The sequence below is a fragment of the Ranitomeya imitator genome, chromosome 2, assembly GCF_032444005.1.
Source record: "Ranitomeya imitator isolate aRanImi1 chromosome 2, aRanImi1.pri, whole genome shotgun sequence".
NCBI classification, from domain to species: Eukaryota; Metazoa; Chordata; class Amphibia; order Anura; family Dendrobatidae; genus Ranitomeya; species Ranitomeya imitator.
In genome coordinates, this window is record NC_091283.1 from 275,523,141 (window position 1) to 275,546,166 (window position 23,026).

Genomic DNA, 23,026 nt, shown 5'->3' on the forward strand with positions numbered 1-23,026 from the left:
GTGGAAGAAAAGGGAAGAGGCAGACTGGGTCCTCTTCACTGCCTCTTCCCCGCACATACACACAGGACCCGCCGGTCCCGGAATGTGCCTTCTAGGAGGACGTCCATCTACTACCGCGGCAGGGCCCCCCGCTGCCCGAATTCGGCCCGATGGTCCCCGGAATCCCGCGGCGATGTGGTAAGCTGTGGGATCCCTGCAGGGACAGGAAACCGAACTGAGGTGGAGGAGAGGTCCCACCTTTTTAACCTGTGGGTTTCCTGTCCCTGAGGGCGGATCCCTCTCTCTCGGTGGTGCCGTCATGGGGGTAAGAGAAAATCTCTGAGCACTCACAAATACTTCGAGAACACCCAAGTATGCTCGGGAAAACCTGAGCAACAAGTATACTCGCTCATCACTAAAGGTACCCCATAGCAAGCTCCCGCCCGCCAAGGTAGGAACCTCTATACGCACAAAACAACCAATCCACTACAGAATCCTAAAAGTATTGTCTAGTAGAGGAAATTCGGCAAGATCCATTCAGTAAAGGCCATAGTGTATAAGTACGGAACAGCCTCATTATTAGAGATCCTCCAATAAAATGATCATGCCCGTATCTCCAACATAAATATATAAAGGAATATAAATGGAAACACAAGTCGTAAAAAACAGTAAAAAAATGTTTATTTGAGTAATCAAGTCCTGGAATTAATTGTCAGATGACCTGACTTTTCAAGAACATTCTTGGGGACCACATTCTGGAGGATACAGACTTAGGCATGTGGATGAGAATTTGTCTGAACAAAAGTTAACTCCTGGTATTGTGAAACAAGGTAAAATGTGTTTTACTGATTAATATAAAAATATTTTTCTTCTCTAATACAAATTCCTCTCTACTCGGGACCCCAAAACAGAAAATATAATATTTAAAGAAAAACAAAACAAAAAGAGATACCACACAATTTGGTCTTATTCATGTCAATAATTTGTGTGGTAGATTTCAAAACAGGGGGTGACACAAAGGCCTGGTTGGGATGGGCACATGGGGCAATAATATCGGGAATCACTCCTTTTACCGTTCTTCCTACAAACCCGGCATCTTTTTTGTGGATATTTTTGGGTGGAAGTGGCAGGCACAGCGTGAATAAAATGTCGCTCCGATAGTCTCCGGACATCCTCTGACTCGAAGACTGCCTCCTGTGCCTGCGTTGAGCCAAATAGGAGACACTCGATGATTTTCTCCTGGTACTGAAGAAATGTCAGTTCTCCTTGTGACCTTTTATAGAGGACGAAGCTATTGTAGGTAGCAATTTGAATGAGGTAGATTGCTACCTTTTTGTACCAGGCCCTGGTCTTCCGCTTCACCAGATACGGTTGAAGCACCTGGTCCGAAAGGTCAACGCCTCCCATATATTTATTAAAGTCTGTGACGCAGACTGGTTTTTTCTTGTCCCTAGTTGCACCACTGTGTCGGACCGTAACATGGGTGTCCGCGTGCAGAGTCGTCAGCATGTAAACGTCCTTCTTGTCGTTCCACTTCACTGCAAGAAGTTGGTCACTTGCAAGCGAGAATGACGCCCCCTTCTTCAAACGTCTGGACACCAACTGTGTCGGAAACCCCACTCTGTTTTCCCTGACAGTCCCACAGGCCCCTGTATTTGCAGCGTGAAGGGATTGGTATAGGGGGATACTCGTATAGTAGAAGTCTGTGTAAACGTGGTACCCTTGATAGAGAAAGGGCATCATTAGCTCCCAGACAATTTTACCTGGGATGCCAATTGTCGGGGGGCAATTCGGGGGGCTTAGTTGGCGGTCACTTCCTTCGCAAATTATAAAGGTGGATGTGTAGCCTGTTGTGCTCTCGCACAATTTGTAGAGCTTGAAGCTGTATTTTGCTCGTTTGGAGGGGACGAATTGGCGGAATATCAGACGGCCCTTGTAACTAATTAAAGACTCGTCCACTGCTACATTTTGCTCAGGTGTGTATGAATTTAAAAATAAATCTTTCAGGAGGGTAATAAGGGGTCTCAATTTGTTTAGGCGATCGTCACTTCTTGGGGGGGCTTGGGAATTATCACTAAAGTGAAGAAATCTCATAAGGGTTTCGTAGCGGGTGCGGGACATGACAGCTGCAAACACAGGGGTGCTGTGGATAGATTTTGGCGCCCAGTAGGAGCGGAGTGTGTTCTTTTTTACTAATCCCATGTTCAGGGTAAGGCCTAAAAATTGTTTTATTTCAGCGACATTTGTGGGGATCCAGGAATTGGAATGAAACGATGTGGGTTTTTGGGAAATGCATTGACGGGCATATAAATTGGTTTGGTGGGCGATCAATTGTAGGACTTCAGGGGTAATGAAAATTTGGAAAAAATCAAAGGGAGTAAAATTGGCTACATCAACCTTTATACCAGGGGTTGCTAAAAAAGGGGGAATTTGTGGGGAAAAGGAACTGTTGTGATGCCACAGCATTGGGGGGACTGCGGTACTTGTTCCTGCCTCTGAATCTTCAGCAGTCATGACCCAATCCACTACCATCGGGCTGTCGGATCCTGTGGAGAAAGATTTGTCATCAGTCGGCTCTGCTTCAGAGGCAGATTCTGTTTCACTGCCGGAGCAAAGCAGTTTGAATGCCTGCTCCACTCTGAATGTTCTGCGGGCCATTAATATTTTCTATATTAACCCAAAAGATACCAAGTATCATAACACACCACTCGAAGGGCAATATAAAAGGGTTACAAACTTTATTTAGTGTACAAAATACTAAAAAGCGTAACAAACATGAACTATTTCTTTTCCCCTTGACAAAGCATATACGCGAAACGCGCGTCGGGGAGTTTTCTGAGGCTGAGGACAGGCGGACCTTATGGGTATGTGTCGGTCTCTGTATTAACCCTCTATGCACTAAGCACTTTGGTAGAGGATGGTTAACTTTCTATGTATGCTATTATGAAGCTATCATACTATACCATATATACCTACCCTATCCCAGAGCCTGGGTTATTTGTTTACCTCAATCTCTTTTCATGTGCATTTTACTCGGGTACTTTATATCCTTCCTCTTACTGCTTATTGTTTGATGTTACGCTTTTTAGTTTTTTGTACACTAAATAAAGTTTGTTACCCTTTTATATTGCCCTTCGAGTGGTGTGTTATGATACTTGGTATCTTTTGGGTTAGTGTAAGCTTTCCACACCCCTTCTATGCTTCTTGTGGGATTTCCTTCTTTGGTGGAGGAACCCTTTGATGAGCATTACTATGTTTATGGACATTTTTGTTTAATATTTTCTATATGCCTGCCTAACAAAAAAGCCTAAACCTAGCCTACCCCTGCTAGACCTAAACCCAACCCAACACTGCTAGACCTAAACCTAATCTAATCCTGCCAGAACTAAACCTAACACTGCTAGACCTAAACCTAACACTGCCAGACCTAAACCTAACACTGCCAGACCTAAACCTAATCTAAACACTACTACACCTAAAGCTAACACTGCCAGGTGTACGACATCGTTGTCGGTATCGCTGCAGTGTCGCTTAGTGTGAAGGTACCTTAACACTACCAGACCTAAACCTAATTAGCATACTAAATTAGTATTTATTTTACTTTTGAAAAGCTGTAAGCCTAGCCCTAATCACAAAAAATGAAAAAAAAAAAAAAAAAAATGTAATCTGACAACTGGGATAACACGGAATGAGGAGGTAATCAATGATGTTTAGGAGATTTACAGAAATGGAGCTAGAAATGTGATTTTTTTCTACTTTTTCCCTCACCACAGGGCAGCACTTTGGGTGCAGTGTATTTCTCTTCTCTCCCAAAACAACTACAAGCAGAGAAGCTCTATCCAAGTGACTGCGCACCTTTATACCCTGTGGTCCTAAGCGCCGTTTGGATTTATTTTCTCATCTCTATTTTAAAATTTTTTGACAACAGGTGGTACTTGTCCACCAAACTAGGCAGCTAAGATCAGGCTACATTGTTCAGTGCTAGTGGCTTTTGGTATTAGATTATTACATATAATGCAACCTTCATCTGTGACTTCTCTGTATGTAGTGGTCACTACTCACCTGGGTAGCCATATGTAGGAATCTCCTCTTTATACCGCTCATCACCCCTCACATATGTCTCTGTAGAATTAATATGGATCAGATCTTCACCCTGAAACAAATATTGTAAAAGTCACAGACAGATGGAGAAGTCACATCTATGATCAGCTCTAATCCTGCCATCTCCCCCGTTCTCATTACACAAGTATAAAACATAGAATACTGGGGGATAAAACAAGACTGAGCACAAGACCTTCACAGCCGTCTACACATCATAGGGGAGATCTCACGACACCTTCTCTCCATCTACCTGAAGATCCTGAGGAACATTGGGATCTTCTTGGTTACAGTCCTGTGGAAGAAGAGGATGGGGACATCTCTCTGGTGTTGTCCTCTTACTGGATAGATCTGGAGGAAACACATACAGGGACTGAATTCATTCTTTATATACAGATAATTATAGGCCGTGTGTATTTAGTCCTGTCTATTACCTGGTGATGTGAGGGGCTGGGGAACCTCCATCATGACCTCCTTGTACAGGTCTCTGTGTCCTTCTAAATACTCCCACTCCTCCATGGAGAAATAGACAGCGACATCCTGACACCTTATAGGAACCTGACACATACAATGATACCGTCATCCCCCCAATTCCTTCATAGTGTTACTGTATAATGTCCCAGCATTCCCAGCAGTGTCACCTCTCCAGTCAGCAGTTCAGTCATCTTGTAGGTGAGTTCTAGGATCTTCTGGTTATTGATGTCCTCATGTATCAGGGGGTGAGGTGGAGGCCCTGTGATTGGGTTCAGGAGTCTTCCCCATCCCTCAGACACGAGGTCCTGACAGTACTCACTAGAGGTCTTCTTCACTACTGTGTAATCCTGGTTATGGAGAGACAAATTGATAAATCTCACTACAGACATTTCCAGAGTCTCCAGTTCTGTCCATCTGTTATTCCCATAGATAAGAATGATGTAATGTGACGTCATCAGAATCTCTCACCTCCCCAGTAAGACGGAAGAGGATCTCTAGGGTGAGGTGTAATATTCTCTCCACCATCTTGTCTCTGTCCATATCCATCCTTGATGGGTAATTCAGAAAAATTCTCTTATATAGAAGATATTCACTGAGATGATCTGATGTTGTAGAGACCTGAAAGAGAAGATGTAACATCATAAATAATGACTGAAGCGGCGATTCCCATATAAAGCCGTAATCTGTGGATCTGATCCTGTAGGACGCCGAAAGGAGACACTAGTGAGCAGTGTATTTTTATGGCGGCCATTAATGATCTCCACTCTGAGGACTGGAGAAGCTTTGGCCTGAATGCTGCGCTCGTGGTGTGAACACAGACATATTACACAATTATTTAGGAATGGCGACTTGTGGACCAAACTCAATTTTTTTTTCAAGTGAACACGTCCATGGACCACATTAGTGTATTAAAGGGGCTGTCCAGGACTATAGTCACCTAGAGAATAATGGAGCCTCCAGCACAGACCTCCACCCGCAGAGCCGCACGCCACATATTTGGCTGTTCTGTACTCACAGGACCTGTGATGAGGTCAGAGGATAGGAGGAGTCAGGGGTCACATGATCAGGGGCCTCAGGATATGCAGGACTCTGCGGTGCTGGTTGTCATGGTGCTGGATGAGGGGGAATTTATGTGTGGGGTCAGGAGAGGTTTACAGTGCAGATGTAGCAGAGCTGCGTGTGATGTATAACCAAATCTGATTTACTGCAAAAACATTTCCCACATTCTGAACCAGAGTATTGCTTCTCCCCTGTGTGAGTTTTTCGTGCTCAACAAGATTTGATCTCCAATTAAAACATTTCCCACATTCTAAACGTGAAAAAGGCTTCTCCCATGTGTGGGTTCTCTGGTGACTAGCAAGATGCGATTTCCGAATAAAACATTTCCCACATTCTGAACATGAGTAAGGCTTCTCCCCTGGGTGAATTCTCTGATTTATAACAAGATCTGATTTATAATTAAAACATTTTAAACATTCTGAACATGATAACGATCTCTCTCCTGATTGAGCTCTCCGCTCCTTAACAGTTTTACTTTGCTTAACATTTTGTAATATATCGGAAAATAGGACCTGTTGACTATGAAATACATCATTGTTGTGAAGGGCTGACGTTATATCTGAAGCAATGACATGCTCTTCATATGTATCTGGTGTTATATCATGATCTTCTGCTTTCAAATCTGAGGATACCATATGTCTTTCTGAGTTCCTGGTAAAAACGTCTGCCAAGAATAAAACAATTTTATTTGTAAGAAAGTAACTATCTTTATATTGTTAATGTTATATTCATTAGCATTTCTATATGAAATAGCAAAATTCAGTCATTAATAAACTAAAATTGTGATGGCAAAACAGATCTCAATCTATTGATATAGCAAGATAATGATATGAGGACACCACACCATTTTCTGATTTCGGTGTTGACGATTAAATGCACTTTAGCACAGGAGTAGGGCAGCGCAACGGAGCAGCATGACAATGAACGAAGAAGCCCTGCCGTTAAACCAGATGCAAGACTGAATTTATTGATCAATTTGCAATCACAATGTAAAATTCTGTCATGCAGTCGAGGTGATGTAGGAATTTCCTTACACAGGCAGCATCTGCCTTTAACAGCAGTGGCTGAGAGGCATTTAAATAGTTAAGTACACATCGCTTTCCCCCATGAGTTAGTATTGCAGCTGGGGGTCTGCTGAATTCCTCTGTGACTGCCATGTTGGTGCCCAGCGGCTTCTTCCTGCCCGCAGCCCTGTTTTTTTCTCTACCTATGTGTTCTATTATTTGTCTATGGGGAGTTATTTTTGCATAACGAGTTGTTTTCTTATCATCATCATCATCAATAACCAAAAGCTACAATTCAGACATAGTTTCTCATTTTCTTTTTTTTAAGGCCGTTGTGGAGAAACGGGGTCAGTGGGTGCTCTCGTCCGCTGGCCCGGCTGTCTTTAGCAAGACTGCATGGACCACGGCTCATACCACTGAACGCCCGCTCTATCTCCCAGTGGGCAATACACTACACAGACAACACAGGGTTAAGGTAAAACAAGGTGGCAATACTTTATTGAACCACAACACACAACAGCAAACAGAACAATCCCACCATGGCTGGGATTGCTTGGTTACATGGGCGCATATAAAAGATCACTGCGTCTCCACGTATTTCCAGTATGACATGATGTCAGAGCTCCCGGGGTTGCTACTTCATCTGTGGATCCACGCACAGACAAGAGGTAACGACAAGCATAGGGAGATGACCAAGAACTGTCCATAGAGTCCATACAAGGCCCAAAGCCACATGGGGGTGGCAGACAGCGGGATATGATACACCCACAGGAGGAAAGGAATGAATGGAAAACTACCACCAGAAGTTAAAGAGGACTACATTAAAAGATCTGGTGGAAGCCCGAGGGTTGATCGCCAGCAACAAAACAAAAGCGGATTTAATAGCAACCATCATGGAACACGACAGTGCAGCGCCCCCCAATGTGAACGTGGAGGAGACGGAATTCCAGAGGGAGGTAAAGAACAGACTGGCGTTCTATGGCCCAAACCCTGCAGTAGAGATCATACGAGAGGTGATGGCTGATGTGCGTACTGATCTGAAGAAAAAGATGGCCGAGCGGATCAGGATAAAGCTAGCCGAGATGGGAGAGTAGACCAAAGTGGAGCTGGCCAAGATGGAGATGGCAGAGATGGAAGTAACAAAGAAGAAATGAGGAATCCAGCTCAATGAGGTAGTGAAAAAAACTTCTTTCTTTATTCACTTGAAAATATATTCAGTGGAGGATAAAAACATCAGCAATTACAAAGGATAAAAAGCGATATCAACGTGTTTCTGGTGACCAAGCACCCTTAATCATGATATCTGGTGTGTGGCTTGTCTTGCATTTTTATATTAAGATCCGGTGAGCACACCAGTACACTGATTTAATTAACATAATTGCTAAACAAAGTGAAAACACAAGAAAGTAAATATACATACGATTAAATGCACTTTGGCTTTGGCTGGATGAAAAGACAATATATAATGGTTTCACAATATAGAATACATCGCAGCAAAATATCGTAGTTACTCACCGATAACGGTATTTCTCTGATCCCATGACGGCACCACGGAGAGAGGGATCCGCCCTCAGGGACAGGAAACCCACAGGTTAAAAAGGCGGGACCTCTCCTCCACCTCAGTTTGTTTTATAGATCCTTGACAGGACTTCATCTGTAACTTAAGTAGTTATTTACACACACAGAAAGTCTTTCAAGTCATCGTTTATCATCATTATATTGTTATTAAAATTTTTTTTTTTTTCTTTTCCCCACCGCGTGGCTAAGCATTAATGGCTAACTAGAAGTGTGCACACCCATATGTGAAGGGAGGGAATATACGGGTGCCGTCATGGGATCAGAGAAATACCGTTATCGGTGAGTAACTACGATATTCTCTTACTCCCATGACGGCACCACGGAGAGAATTTCATAGGATGTGAGTTTTAGGGTGGGATTACTGCCTCCAGAACCCTTCCCCCGAAGGTTAAGTCTGAAGAGGAAGATAGGTCAAGCTGGTAGTGCTTAAAGAAAGTAGAGGAAGAGGACCAAGTGGCTGCTCTACATATCTGGTCAAGTGATGCTCCAGCTCGCTCTGCCCAAGAGGTCGCCACCAATCTTGTTGAATGAGCCTTAATTCCTTCTGGAGTGGCTTCCTTGGATGAGGCGTATGACAGGGCAATGGCGTCCCATATCCATCTTGCCAACGTGGCTGTTGATGCTTTGTGTCCTTTGTTTGGCCCCTGAAAATAGACAAACAGAGACCTCCCTTTCCTACACTCCCTCATGGCTGATATATATATTGGGTGAGACATCTCTTCACATCCAGTGTGTGCAAGGTTTTTCCCCTTTTTATTTTTTGGGGTTTGGACAAAACCATGGTAAGGATATCTCCTGGGATCTATGGAAGCGTGATGCCACTTTAGGAAGGGAGGATGGATCAGTTTTAAAGACTACACGGTCCTTTTATATCTGGTTTAGAGGCAGATAAGCTGATAGAGCCTGTAAGTCACTGATCCTGCAAGCCGAGGTTAGTGCTACCAGAAGGAAGGTTTTCAGGGAAACTATTTTTAAGGAAGCCTGATAAGGGTTCAAAAGGCGCTTTGGTTAGTGCAGAAGGTACTACGTTCAGATCCCAGGAAGCGTAGTACCACTGGCCTAGATCTAGTTAAAGCTTTATCGAACCTTTTAATCTAGTGTTCCCTTCCCAGTCACAGTTATAAAGGGCGCCCAATGCTGCGACTTGAACTTTTAGAGTTCTCATTGCCAAGCCTTTCTCTAATCCTTTTTGGAGGAATTCTAGTATTTCCTGAACTGGGGTCTCTCCCGATAAGCTGATACCTGAATTAGAGAGGAATCTTTTCCAGACTTTGCCATACGCACTGTTAGTTACTCGGTTCCTACTGGTTAACAGAGTTCAGACTAAATTTGGAGAAAACCCTTCCTGGTCAAAAGTTCCCTCTCAAATTCCAGGCTGCCATATGCAAGTTTTTTTTTTTTTTTTTTTTTACTTGTGGATGGTTTATTGGCCCCTGGCGCAGAAGATTCAGGGAGGACCCAAGGGTCTGTTACCGACATTAGGCGTAGCCTTGGGAACCGCGTTCTTTTTGGCCAAAAAAGGGGCTATCATGATCATCTTTGCTCTGTCGTCCTGGAATTTCCCCAGGACTAATGGAATCAATGCTATCGGGGGAAAGGCGTATGTTATTTGGAAATTACAGGGAATTAGAAAGGCGTCTACGGTCTCTGGATTCCCCCGTGGATTTATTGGACAGAATTTCTCTGTTTTCTGGTGTTGACTGCTCTCGAATAGATCTATATCCGGGGTCCCCCAACGGTCCACTATGTGATTGAATATTTGCTGGTTTCATTCCCTGTTTTAGCTGTGTTCTGCTAAGAAATCTGCTGTCTGATTTTCTGACCCTTTGATAAGTAGGGCTGTTAGGGGGGATAGGTTGGATTCTGCTTGAAAAAGAATGGATTTCGTTACTTCCATCAGGGATTGGGACCTCGTACCCCCCTGGTGATTCAAATACGCCACTACCGTCCTGTTGTCTGTCAGTACCCTTACGTGATGGGAACGGAGGGGAACTGAGAAATGGTCTAGCGCGTATTTACTGCCAAAAAACTCTTTCATGTTTGAAGTGAAGAGCTTTCCCCCTCTGACCATGGCCCCTGGGCAATTTGATCTTTTAAGTGAGCTCCCCAACCCCATGGAATTGCATCCGTGGTGAGGGTTACTGAGACCGGCCATATCCATGGAACCCCCCTGGCGAGATTGGTCGAGTCTATCCACCAGGCTAGGGAAGTCATTGTCTGCGAGGAGTTTTCCAAGCGCTTTCCTAAATCTCCCTCTAGGTGGGATTTCCCACTGGAGATCTCTGGAATGATACTGAGCCCCCTGGATCGTCGGGATGCAGGCTGTCATCGATCCTAATATAGACATTACTTTCCTTAAAGAAAAGACTGGAGAATGTTATAAGTGCTCCACCAATTGTGTAATGTTGGAAATTTTTAACTCTGTTAGACGACCTTTTTTTTTTTTTTTTTTTTAGTCTATTATTGTCCCCCAGTACTGCTGTACTTGTGTTGGGATAATTTTGGATATCTCTAGGTTCAAAACCCAACCCAGATTTGATAGGGCTGTCGTCACTTTGTCCGACTGCTAACTGCAATGGAGAGAGGATCTGCCCATCACTGGGAGGTCGTCCAGATAAGGAGCAATTAACCCCTCTTGTTCCCTTATGTGAGTCATCACTTCTGCCATTAATTTTTTAAACACCCTCGGGGCTATGGCAAGACCAAAGGGGAGAGCTTTGAACTGATAATGCCTCAATTCCCCTTGCATCACTACCGCCACTCAGATATTTTCGGTGATCCGGATGGATCGGCACATGGTAGTATGCGTCCTTTAGGTCTATTACAGTCATAAAGCAAGACGGATGAAGGGTTCTGACACATGATTTTATTGTTTCCATCTTGAAGCTGTCTATCACAAGGTATTTGTTTAAGTTCTTCAGGTTTATTATTGTCCTGAAAATTCCATCTGGCTTTGTCCATAGAAAAAGAGGGGAGTAGAAACCTGTTGTCCCCTCCTGCTGTAGGACCTCCTGTAGGACGTTCTTCAAAAAGGAGACTGTAGACTTACTTTTGAATGGCCAGCTATTTGATCTCTGATTCCCTCTGTGGTGTTGCGACAAATTGATGATGTGGCATCGTATGGAAATTCAACTTCAGACCCGTCTTGATTATGTTTACTGATTTTTTTAATTTTTTTTTTTTATTTTTTTCCCAATTGGAGAAAGTATGTCAGTCTCCCTCCTACCTGAGGCGCACCTTCATTGGGGCCGCTTATTATCCTGTTTGTTAAACATGAAGCCTCTGCCTTTAAATCTTGTCCTCCCATCCTCAACCTTGAAAAGGGCCGTCTATGAGACTGATTGGGAAAACCTAGGAAGGTTTTTTTTTTTTTTTTTTTTTTACTTTGTCCACAGCTTTCCCAAGAATATCATCCAGGGAGGCCTGAATAAAAATTCGCCCTGACATGGTATGGAGCAAAGCTTGGCCTTAGTTTGTAGATCATCTGGCCAGCACTTCAGTCATAGCGCTCTTTTTGCTGCGTTTGAGAATGAGGCTGATCTTGCTGTCAGTCTCACTGAATTTATGGAGGAGTTCGCTATACATGCTGCGGCCCCCTCATTACTGACACCGAGACTAGTATAGATTCTCTTGAAGTCTTATCTTTTAATTGGGTCTCCAGGTGATCTAGTCATGCTCTGGCAGTACATGTAGCAGCTATCCCGGGATTTAAACCCCCGCTAGCTGCTTCCCAGGAGCCTTTTCTAAGAAGATGTCGGCCCTTTTATTCATAGGGTCTTTGAGAGTTCCTATGCTTTCAAAGGGCAATGCAAAAAAATTTTTTTTTTTTTTTTTTTAGAGGTCTTCGCAATTGCGACATCTAATTTTGGTAGAATGGGTATTTTTTCTTAGGTGTTAACAGACTTTTTTATCTGGTCTTTACCACTCCTTTTTTATTAGGGCCCGAATTTTTTATTTAACAGGAACGCCCTGCGATTCCTTTGTTCTAGTCCGTCAAACATAAGATTCCACCCTTTGAGGATGCAAAGGAGGACGTAGAGCTATCTGAATTATAGTTAACGCTAGACTCCTGGGATTTATGTCTGGCCTTGCGTTTCTTTTACGGTTTTTTACGCTTTTCAGCGCATCTTTCACTTGAGACTTAATTAAGTCCTTAAGATCAGAAGTGAATCTTGGGGTTTCTTCACTTATGGTGTTCTCTAAGCATGTCGCATAGAGTTTCTTTACCCAGGTAGCGGGTAAATTTGTGGAGCAAAGTGGGCACACTTTATGTTTAATTTTCGATGTGCCTTTCCACAATGAATCCCTATTTGGAATATATACATTCACGGAGGTCACTTACCCTCCTAATGTGGGGGAGATACCGGTTCTGGTGTTTGGGGAAGCCTCCATTTGAACCGTTGATTTTCTCCCGGATCCGCTGGAGCCTCTGCTGCATTGGGATCCCGAGTTGTGGCATTGCACAGGTCCGCCCTGCTGTTGCGGTCTCCGCTGCGGGTGATGGCGCTGCTGCGGGCGTTTCTCTCTGCGGGGATTGCAGTTTCCTCTGCTAGCTGTTTTTTTTTTTTTTTTTTTTTTGAAACTTGTTGATCAGCGGCTTCGCCCCTAGCGTTCTTTTTCTTCCGCTTTCATATTGTAGCATACGGCGCAAAGCGGCATCCAGATTCCCAGAGGTGCCCTGCGCCGACCCGGAAATGACCACCGCACATGCGCCGCCAGCCCCACGCGCGCGCGTGCTCCTGTCGGCTCCCAGGAGGGACGGAAGCCTTGCAGCAGCCGCCGCTGCTGTCTCCTGTTGGCGCTTCCTGCTGGTGACCGCCGCCACCTCCTCCCGGGGCCCTAAGCCGGCGGTAACATACCAGGTAGCCGCCGCTACCTATTACCAGCTGCTGCTGCTGAAGGAAAGAGGCAGACTGGTGTCCTCTTCACTGCCTCTTCCCTGCACATTCGTACAAGGCCCGCCGACCCCGGATTGTGCCTTCAGGGAGAACCTCCACCTACGACCGCGGCAGGGCCCCCCGCTGCCTGAATTCGGCCAGATGGTCCCCGGTATCCCGCGACGTCAGGTAACTGTGGGTTCCCCGTCAGGGACAGGAAACCGAACTGAGGTGGAGGAGAGGTCCCGCCTTTTTAACCTGTGGGTTTCCTGTCCCTGAGGGCGGATCCCTCTCTCCGTGGTGCCGTCATGGGAGTAAGAGAAAATATCCCATATATATGGAATTGCATTTGATGTCATACTTTTGTGAAGATGGAAAAATACACCATAATTGTTAGTGCATGCAATGTAATACACCATGATTTTTAATGCATATAGTATAAAAGGCAAATCCAATGCCATCAATCAATTTATGAATAAAATTCTATAAAGAAATATTGCTTTTTATCCTTTGTAATTGCTGATGTTTTTATCCTCCACTGAATATATTTTCAAGTGAATAAAGAAAGAAGTTTTTTTCACTACCTCGTTGAGCTGGATTCCTCATTTCTTCTTTGATTTTCTACGCCCTGACACAGCAGTTCCGTGCTCAGAGTCTCCAAGGATGTCGATCATGGTGAGCTGGACTTTTTTCGAGATGGAAGTAACACAGAGCTACCAGCCGGACATTCTGCAAGCCACCCAACAGACAAGAGAAAGGACTGCAGCCAATTCATCATGGCACCATCACGAGGGACACTGATCTATGATTCTATAGGAAACAACCTAGGGGTTTTCAGCTCCGGTTGGAAGGACACAGATCTGATCCAGTGACCATCTCTGAACCATAGATATGTTTGGAGAAAGCCAGGTTTGGGACCCGTTGGTCTCCTGGGTCAATGGAGATGGTCAGATAACCAGGTGGTGACTCTCGTGTCAACTGGCTTTGGACCTTGTATGGACTCTATGGACAGTTCTTGGTTATCTCCCTATGCTTGTCGTTACCTCTTGTCTGTGTGTGTATCACAGGTGGAATAGCGGCCCTGGGAGCTCTGACATCACGTCAGACTGGAAATCCGTGGAGAAGCAGCGATCTTTTATATGCGCCCATGTAATCAAGGAATTCCAGCCAGTGTCCTTCATTCAGACTCCAGCCAAAGCAGAGTGGACCTCCGAAAACACAGGGTGGTACTGAAAGAGGTACCCCAGATTGGTAGACCCCGTTACAGCCGTTCACCGTATAAGATAAATACTGAAAGTTTTGTATATACACAGGTTATTATGGAAATAGTGATACCAAATCCGCCATCTTTGTTTTTTTTCTTCCAAACTACCGTATATACTCGAGTATAAGCCGAGAATTTCAGCCCATTTTTTAGGCTGAAATTGCCCCTCTTGGCTTATACTCTAGTCATACCCAGGGGTCGGCAGGGGAGGGGGAGCGGCAGCTGTCTAATAATACTCACCTGCTCCTGGCGCGGTCTCTGCAGTTCCTTAGTTCTCCTTCTCCGGCAGATTCTTCAAGCTTTGAGCTGTAACATGGTACCGCTCATTACAGTAATGAATATGGACCCGACTCCACTCCCATAAGGGTGGAGCCGCATATTCATTACGGTAATGAGCGGTAACGGTGACCGCTGGAAGAAGCTGCTGGCGCCCGGAGAAGGAGAACCAGGGACGTGCAGGGACCGCACCAGGTGCAGGCGAGTATGGGGGCATTGCGCGATATTCACCTGTCCCACCGTCGGCGCCGCTCCGTCTTCCTCTGCAGTGACGCTCAGGTCAGAGGGCGCGATGACGCGAATAGTGTACGTGCCGCCCTCTGCCTGAACGTCAGTGCAGAGGAACATAGAGCGGCGCCCAGCGATGGACTATAGCAAGTGCCGGGGGCCTGAGCGACGAGAGGGGAGGATTTTTTTTTTTTTTTTTTTAAATCGCAGCAATAGCATATGGGGCAAATGTGTCTATGGAGCATTTTATGGGGCCATAATCAGCATTTGTGCAGCATTATACGGGGGGAAATATCTGTATGGAGCATCTTATGGGGCCATAATCAGCATTTGAGCAGCATTATATGGGCCAAATATCTGTATGGAGCATTTGTGCAGCATTATATGGGGCATATTTTAATATGGAGCATCTTATGGGGCCCACCATTAAATGTATGGAGCATTATATGGGGCTGCTGATTCAATATGGATATTCAAAAAACACTTAACCCCTTCCCGACCTGTGACACAGCGTATGCGTCATGAAAGTCGGTGCCAATCCGACCTGTGACGCATATGCTGTGTCACAGAAAGATCGCGTCCCTGCAGATCGGGTGAAAGGGTTAACTCCCATTTCACCCGATCTGCAGGGACAGGGGGAGTGGTAGTTTAGCCCAGGGGGGGTGGCTTCACCCCCTCGTGGCTACGATCGCTCTGATTGGCTGTTGAAAGTGAAACTGCCAATCAGAGCGATTTGTAATATTTCACCTAAAAAAATGGTGAAATATTACAATCCAGCCATGGCCGATGCTGCAATATCATCGGCCATGGCTGGAAATACTAATGTGCCCCCACCCCACCCCTCCGATCGCCCCCCCAGCCCCCCGATCTGTGGCCCGCTACCCTCCGTCCTGTGCTCCGCTCCCCCGTCCTCCTGTCCGCTCCCCCGTGCTCCAATCACACCCCCCCGTGCTCCAATCAAACCCCCCCGCACTCCGATCCCCCCCCCGTGCTCCGAACCACCCCCCCTGCACACCGATCCACCCGCCCGCACACCGATCACTCTCCCCCATGCTCCGATCCCTCCCCCCCCGTGCTCCGACGCCCCCCCGTGCCCTGATCTCCCCCCCCTGTGCCCTGATCTCCCCCCCTTATACTTACCGATCCTGGCGGGGTCCGTCAGTCTTCTTCCCCGAGCGCCGCCATGTTCCAAAATGGCGGGCGCATGCGCAGTGCGCCCGCCGAATCTGCCGGCCGGCAGATTCGTTCCAATGTGAATTTTGATCACTGTGATATAATCTATCACAGTGGTCAAAATAAAAAAACAGTAAATGACCCCCCCCATTTGTCCCCCATAGATAGGGACAATAATAAAATAAAGAATTTTTTTTTTTTTCACTAAGGTTGGAGTTAGAACTAGGGTTAGGGGTAGGGTTAGGGTTAGGGGTAGGGTTAGGGGTAGGGTTAGGGGTAGGGGTAGGGTTAGGGGTAGGGTTAGGGTTTCGGTATGTGCACACGTATTCTGGTCCTCTGCGGATTTTTCTGCAGCGGATTTGATAAATCCGCAGTGCTAAACCGCTGCGGATTTATGGCAGATTTACCGCGGTTTTTCTGCGCATTTCACTGCGGTTTTACAACTGCGATTTTCTATTGGAGCAGTTGTAAAACCGCTGTGGAATCCGCAGAAAGAAGTGACATGCTGCGGAATGTAAACCGCTGCGTTTCCGTGCAGTTTTTCCGCAGCATGTGTACAGCGATTTTTGTTTCCCATAGGTTTACATTGAAATGTAAACTCATGGGAAACTGCTGCGGATCCGCAGCGTTTTCCAAAGCGTGTGCACATACCTTTAGAATTAGGCTATGTGCACACGGTGCGGATTTGGCTGCGGATCCGCAGCGGATTGGCCGCTGCGGATCCGCAGCAGTGTTCCATCAGGTTTACAGTACCATGTAAACCTATGGAAAACCAAATCCGCTGTGCCCATGGTGCGGAAAATACCGCACGGAAACGCTGCGTTGTATTTTCCGCAGCATGTCAATTCTTTGTGCGGATTCCGCAGCGTTTTACACCTATTCCTCAATAGGAATCCGCAGGTGAAATCCGCAGTAAATCCGCAGGTAAAACGCAGTGCCTATTACCCGCGGATTTTTCAAAAATGGTGCGGAAAAATCTCACACGAATCCGCAACGTGGGTACATAGCCTTAGGGTTAGGGTTGGGTTGGAATTAGGGTTGTGGTTAGGGTTAGGGGTGTGTTGGGGTTAGGGTTGTGGTTAGGGGTGTGTTGCGGTTAGGGTTGTGGTTAGGGTTACGGCTACAGTTGGGATAAGGGTTAGGGGTGTGTTGGCGTAAGAATTGAGGGGTTTCCACTGTTTAGGCACATCAGGGGGTCTCCAAACGCAACATGGCGCCACCATTGATTCCAGCCAATCTTTTATTCAAAAAGTCAAATGGTGCTCCTTCCCTTCCGAGCCCCGACGTGTGCCCAAACAGTGGTTTACCCCCACATATGGGGTATCAGTGTACTCAGGACAAACTGGGCAACAATTACTGGGGTCCAATTTCTCCTGTTACCCTTGAGAAAATAAAAAATTGCTTGCTAAAACATCATTTTTGAGGAAAGAAAAATGATTTTTTATTTTCACGGCTCTGCGTTGTAAACGTCTGTGAAGCACTTGGGGGTTCAAAGTGCTCACCACATATCTAGATAAGTTCCTTGGGGGGTCTAGTTTCCAAAATGGGGTCACTTGTGGGGGGTTTCTACTGTTTAGGCACACCAGGGGCTCTGCAAACGCAACGTGACGCCCGCAGACCATTCCATCAAAGTCTGCATTTCAAAAGTCACTACTTCCCTTCTGAGCCCCGACGTGTGCCCAAACAGTGGTTTACCCCCACATATGGGGTATCAGCGTACTCAGGAGAAACTGGACAACAACTTTTGGGGTCCAATTTCTCCTGTAACCCTTGGGAAAATAAAAAATTCTGGGCTAAAAAATTATTTTTGAGGAAAGAAAACGTATTTATTATTTTCACTGCTCTGTGTTATAAACTTCTGTGAAGCACTTGGGGGTTCAAAGTGCTCACCTCACATCTAGATAAGTTCCTTTCGGGGTCTAGTTTCTAAAATGGGGTCACTTGTGGGGGGTTTCTACTGTTTAGCCACATCAGGGGCTCTGCAAACGCAACGTAACGCCCGCAGAGCATTCCATCAAAGTCTGCATTTCAAAATGTCACTACTTGACTTCCGAGCCCCGACATGTGCCCAAACTGTGGTTTACCCCCACATATGGGGTATCAGCGTACTCAGGAGAAACTGTACAACAACTTTTGGGGTCAAATTTCTCCTGTTACCCTTGGGAAAATAATAAATTGCAGGCTAAAAAATCATTTTAGAGAAAATAAAATTTTTATTTTATTTTCATGGCTCTGCGTTATAAACTTCTGTGAAGCACTTGGAAGTTCAAAGTCCTCACCACACATCTAGATTAGTTCCTTTGGGGGTCTAGTTTCCAAAATGGGGTCATATGTGGGGGATCTCCAATGTTTAGGCACACAGGGGCTCTCCAAACGTGACATGGTGTCCGCTAATGATTGGAGCTAATTTTCCATTTAAAAAGCCAATTGGCGTGCCTTCCCTTCCGAGCCCTGCCGTGCGCCCAAACAGTGGTTTACCCCCACATATGGGGTATCAGCGTACTCAGGACAAACTGGACAACAACATTTGCGGTCCAATTTCTCCTATTACCCTTGGCAAAATAGGAAATTCCAGGCTAAAAATCATTTTTGAGGAAAGAAAAATTATTTTTTATTTTCATGGCTCTGCATTATAAACTTCTGTGAAGCACCTGGGGGTTTAAAGTGCTCAATATGCATCTAGATAAGTTCCTTGGGGGGTCTAGTTTCCAAAATGGGGTCACTTGTGGGGGAGCTCCAATGCATAGGCACACAGGGGCTCTCTAAACGCGACATGGTGTCCGCTAACAATTGGAGCTAATTTTCCATTCAAAAAGTCAAATGGCGCGCCTTCCCTTCCGAGCCCTGCCGTGTGCCCAAACAGTGGTTTACCCCCACATATGAGGTATCGGCGTACTCGGGAGAAATTGCCCAACAAATTTTAGGATTCATTTTATCCTATTGCCCATGTGAAAATGAAAAACTGAGGCGAAAAGAATTTTTTTGTGAAAAAAAAAGTACTTTTTCATTTTTACAGATCAATTTGTGAAGCACCTGAGGGTTTAAAGTGCTCAATATGCATCTAGATAAGTTCCTTGGGGGGTCTAGTTTCCAAAATGGGGTCATTTGTGGGGGAGCTCCAATGTTTAGGCACACGGGGGCTCTCCAAACACGACATGGTGTCCGCTAACGATGGAGATAATTTTTCATTCAAAGAGTCAAATGGCGCTCCTTCCCTTCCGAACCTTACCATGTGCCCAAACAGTGGTTTACCTCCACATGTGAGGTATCGGTGTACTCATCAGAAATTGCCCAACAAATTTTAGGATCCATTTTATCCTGTTGCCCATGTGAAAATGAAAAAAATTGAGGCTAAAAGAATTTTTTTGTGAAAAAAAAAGTACTTTTTCATTTTTACGGATCAATTTGTGAAGCCCCCGGGGGTTCAAAGTTCTCACTATGCATCTAGATAAGTTCCTTGGGGCGTCTAGTTTCCAAAATGGGGTCACGTGTGGGGGAGCTCCAATTTTTAGGCACACGGGGGCTCTCCAAACGTGACATGGTGTCCGCTAAAGAGTGGAGCCAATTTTTCATTCAAAAAGTCAAATGGCGCTCCTTCCCTTCCAAGCCCTGCCGTGCGCCCAAACAGTGGTTTACCCCCACATATGAGGTATCAGCGTACTCAGGACAAATTGGACAACAACTTTCGTGGTTCAGTTTCTCCTTGTACCATTGGGAAAATAAAAAAAATGTTGCTAAAAGATAATTTTTGTGACTAAAAAGTTAAATGTTCATTTTTTCCTTCCATGTTGCTTCTGCTGCTGTGAAGCACCTGAAGGGTTAAAAAACTTCTTGAATGTGGTTTTGAGCACCTTGAGGGGTGCATTTTTTAGAATGGTGTCACTTTTGGGTATTTTCATCCATATAGACCCCTCAAACTGACTTCAAATGTGAGGTGGTCCCTAAAAAAAATGGTTTTGTAAATTTCGTTGTAAAAATGAGAAATCGCTGGTCAAATTTTAACTCTTATAACTTCCTAGCAAAAAAAAAATGTTGTTTCCAAAATTGTGCTGGTGTAAAGTAGACATGTGGGAAATGTTATTTATTAACTATTTTGTGTCACATAACTCTCTGGTTTAACAGAATAAAAATTCAAAATGTGAAAATTGCGAAATTTTCAAAATTTTCGCCAAATTTCCGTTTTTATCACAAATAAACGCAGAATTTATTGACCTAAATTTACCACTAACATGAAGCCCAATATGTCACGAAAAAACAATCTCAGAACCGCTAGGATCCGTTGAAGCGTTCCTGAGTTATTACCTCATAAAGGGACACTGGTCAGAATTGCAAAAAACGGCCAGGTCATTAAGGTCAAAATAGGCTGGGTCATGAAGGGGTTAACCTACTGATGTCTCAATTAATTTTACTTTTATTGGCATCTATTTTTATTATTGACATTTACCAGTAGCTGCTGCATTTTCCACTCTAGGCTTATACTTGAGTCATTAAGTTTTCCCAGTTTTTTGTGGCAAAATTAGGTGTCTCGGCTTATACTCGAGTATATATGGTAAGCTATATTTTTATTAGGAAAATTGGGATTTGGGGCTTTTTTTCTCCCATTAACTTTTTTTTTAACTTTATTCTCAGCATAAAATAATCGATTGTTTAGATAATACAGTACAGAAACAAAATTTCACACAACATTTTATTTTTTTTAAGGTTCTTAGTTATAAAAAAAATGTATTGGCACAATAAAGGAGCGTTCATTTCATATAATTAATCAATTAAGTTTACAAACTAATTCCAGATATATTTGGCCATGAGCACTTGCCCAAGAACAGTATCCATGTCGGTCTTACATAGAGTCATCTAACTGGCAGTACTCTTTAACCCCTTCTCGACATGCGCCGTACTAGTACTGCTCTGCGGGAACAGAGTTCCCGCAAACTGCATTACTAGTACGGCGGTACGATCACGCGGCCTCACAGTGAGCGCCGCGGCGATCGCGTGTGGGTGTCAGCTGTATATGACAGCTGACACCCCAAAAGCAATGCCCACAATCGGCGCTAGCGGCGATCATGGGCTTTTAACCCCTCTGATGCCGCTGTCAGTAGTGACAGCGACATAGAGGGGCATCGCGCAGGAACGGGGGCTCCCTGCGCTCTCCCACTGATCGCATCACGTTGTTCCGGAAGGAGTCCCCGGATCCAAGATGGCCGCGAGATTCCTTCCAGGTCATGAAGTGAGGTGGCTAGCCGCCGCCGCCTGCTCAGAGCAGGCGCTGGAAAGCCTCCTGCACTGCTTGTCAGATCGCTGATCTGACACAGTGCTATGCACAGTCTCAGGTCAGCGATCTGATCTAATATAGTGATGTCCCACCCTGGTACAATGTTAGAAAGTCACAAAAAAAAAAAAAATAGAATGTACAAAAAAAATCTCCAAATAAAGAAAAAAAAAATACACATATTTGGTATTGTCACGTCCATAACGACCAGCTCTATAAAAAAAAAAAAACTATCCTACTAGTTAACCCCTTCAGTAAACACCGCAAAAAAATAAAATAAAAAACGAGGCAAAAAACACTTTATTATCATACCAGCAAACAAAAAGTGGAATAACACGCAATCAAAAAGACGGATATAAATAACCATGGTACTGCTGAAAGCGTCATCTTGTCCCGCAAAAAAAAAAAAAAAAAAGCCATACAGCATCATCAGCAGAAAAATAAAAAAGTTATAGTCCTCAGAATAAAGCGATGCAAAAACAATTATTTTTTATATAAAATAGTTTTTATTGTGGAAAAGCGCCAAAACATAAAAAATAGATATAAATGAGGCATTACTGTAATCGTACTGACCCGAAGAATAAAACTGCTTTATCAATTTTACCACACGTGGAACGGTATAAACGCCCCCCAAAAGAAATTCATGAATAGCTGGTTTTTGGTAATTCTGCCTCCCAAAAATCTGAATAAAAAGCGATCAAAAAATATCATGTGCCCGAAAATGTTACCAATAAAAACGTCAACTCGTCCTGCAAAAAAACAAGACATCACATGACTCTGTGGACCAAAATATGGAAAAATTATAGCTCTCAAAATGTGGTGATGCAAAAACTATTTTTTGCAATAAAAAGCGTCTTTTAGTGTGTGACGGCTGCCAATCATAAAAATCCGCTATAAAAGTAAATCAAACCCCCCTTCATCACCCCCTTAGTTAGGGAAAAATAACAAAAATTAAAAAAAAATATTTTTTTCCATTAGGGTTAGGGCTAAAGTTAGGGTTTGGGTTACATTTACGGTTGGGAATAGGGTTGGGATTAGGGGTGTGGTTAGGGTTATGGTTGTGATTAGGGTTAGGGGTGTGTTTGGATTAGGGTTTCAGTTATAATTGGGAGTTTCCACTGTTTAGGCACATCAGGGGCTCTCCAAACGCGACATGGCGTCCGATCTCAATTCCAGCCAATTCTGCGTTGAAAAAGTAAAACAGTTCTCCTTCCCTTCCGAGCTCTCCCGTGTGCCCAAACAGGGGTTTACCCCAACATATAGAGTATCAGCGTACTCAGGACAAATTGGACAACATATTTTGGTGTCCAATTTCTCCTGTTACCCTTGGGAAAATGCAAAATCGGGGGCTAAAAAATAATTTTTGTGGGAAAAAAAAAAGATTTTTTAATTTTCACGGCTCTGCGTTATAAACTGTAGTGAAATACTCGGGGGTTCAAAGTTCTCACAACACATCTAGATAAGTTCCTTGGGGGTCTAGTTTCCAATACGAGGTCACTTGTGGGGGGTTTCTACTGTTTAGGTACATCGGGGGCTCTACAAATGCAACGTGACGCCTGCAGACCATTCCATCTAAGTCAAACGGCGCTCCTTCCCTCCCATGCGCCCAAACAGTGGTTCCCCCCCACATATGGGGCATCAGCGTACTCAGGACAAATTGGACAAAAACTTTAGCGGTCCAATTTCTCCTGTTAACCTTGGGGGAAAAAATTGCGGGCTAAAAGATAAATTTTGTGGAAAGAAAAAATGA

At 44.5% G+C, this 23,026-nt stretch overlaps 1 protein-coding gene across 2 annotated transcripts in view; it reads right to left on the reverse strand.

Annotated features, from left to right (window-relative positions):
- Positions 1-643: 643 nt before the first annotated feature.
- LOC138666899 (piggyBac transposable element-derived protein 4-like) overlaps positions 644-23,026 on the reverse strand; it is a 30,125-nt gene continuing 7,742 nt past the window's right edge. For both annotated transcript variants that reach the window (XM_069755076.1, XM_069755077.1), the window contains 7 exons: positions 6,123-6,274; positions 5,020-5,169; positions 4,719-4,898; positions 4,512-4,635; positions 4,331-4,428; positions 4,042-4,132; positions 644-2,525 (listed from right to left, as the gene is read on the reverse strand). In XM_069755076.1, the coding sequence (XP_069611177.1) occupies positions 955-2,525; positions 4,042-4,132; positions 4,331-4,428; positions 4,512-4,635; positions 4,719-4,898; positions 5,020-5,169; positions 6,123-6,274 (2,366 nt within the window). In that variant the 3' untranslated portion in view covers positions 644-954. The remainder of the gene's footprint in view (positions 2,526-4,041; positions 4,133-4,330; positions 4,429-4,511; positions 4,636-4,718; positions 4,899-5,019; positions 5,170-6,122; positions 6,275-23,026) is intronic.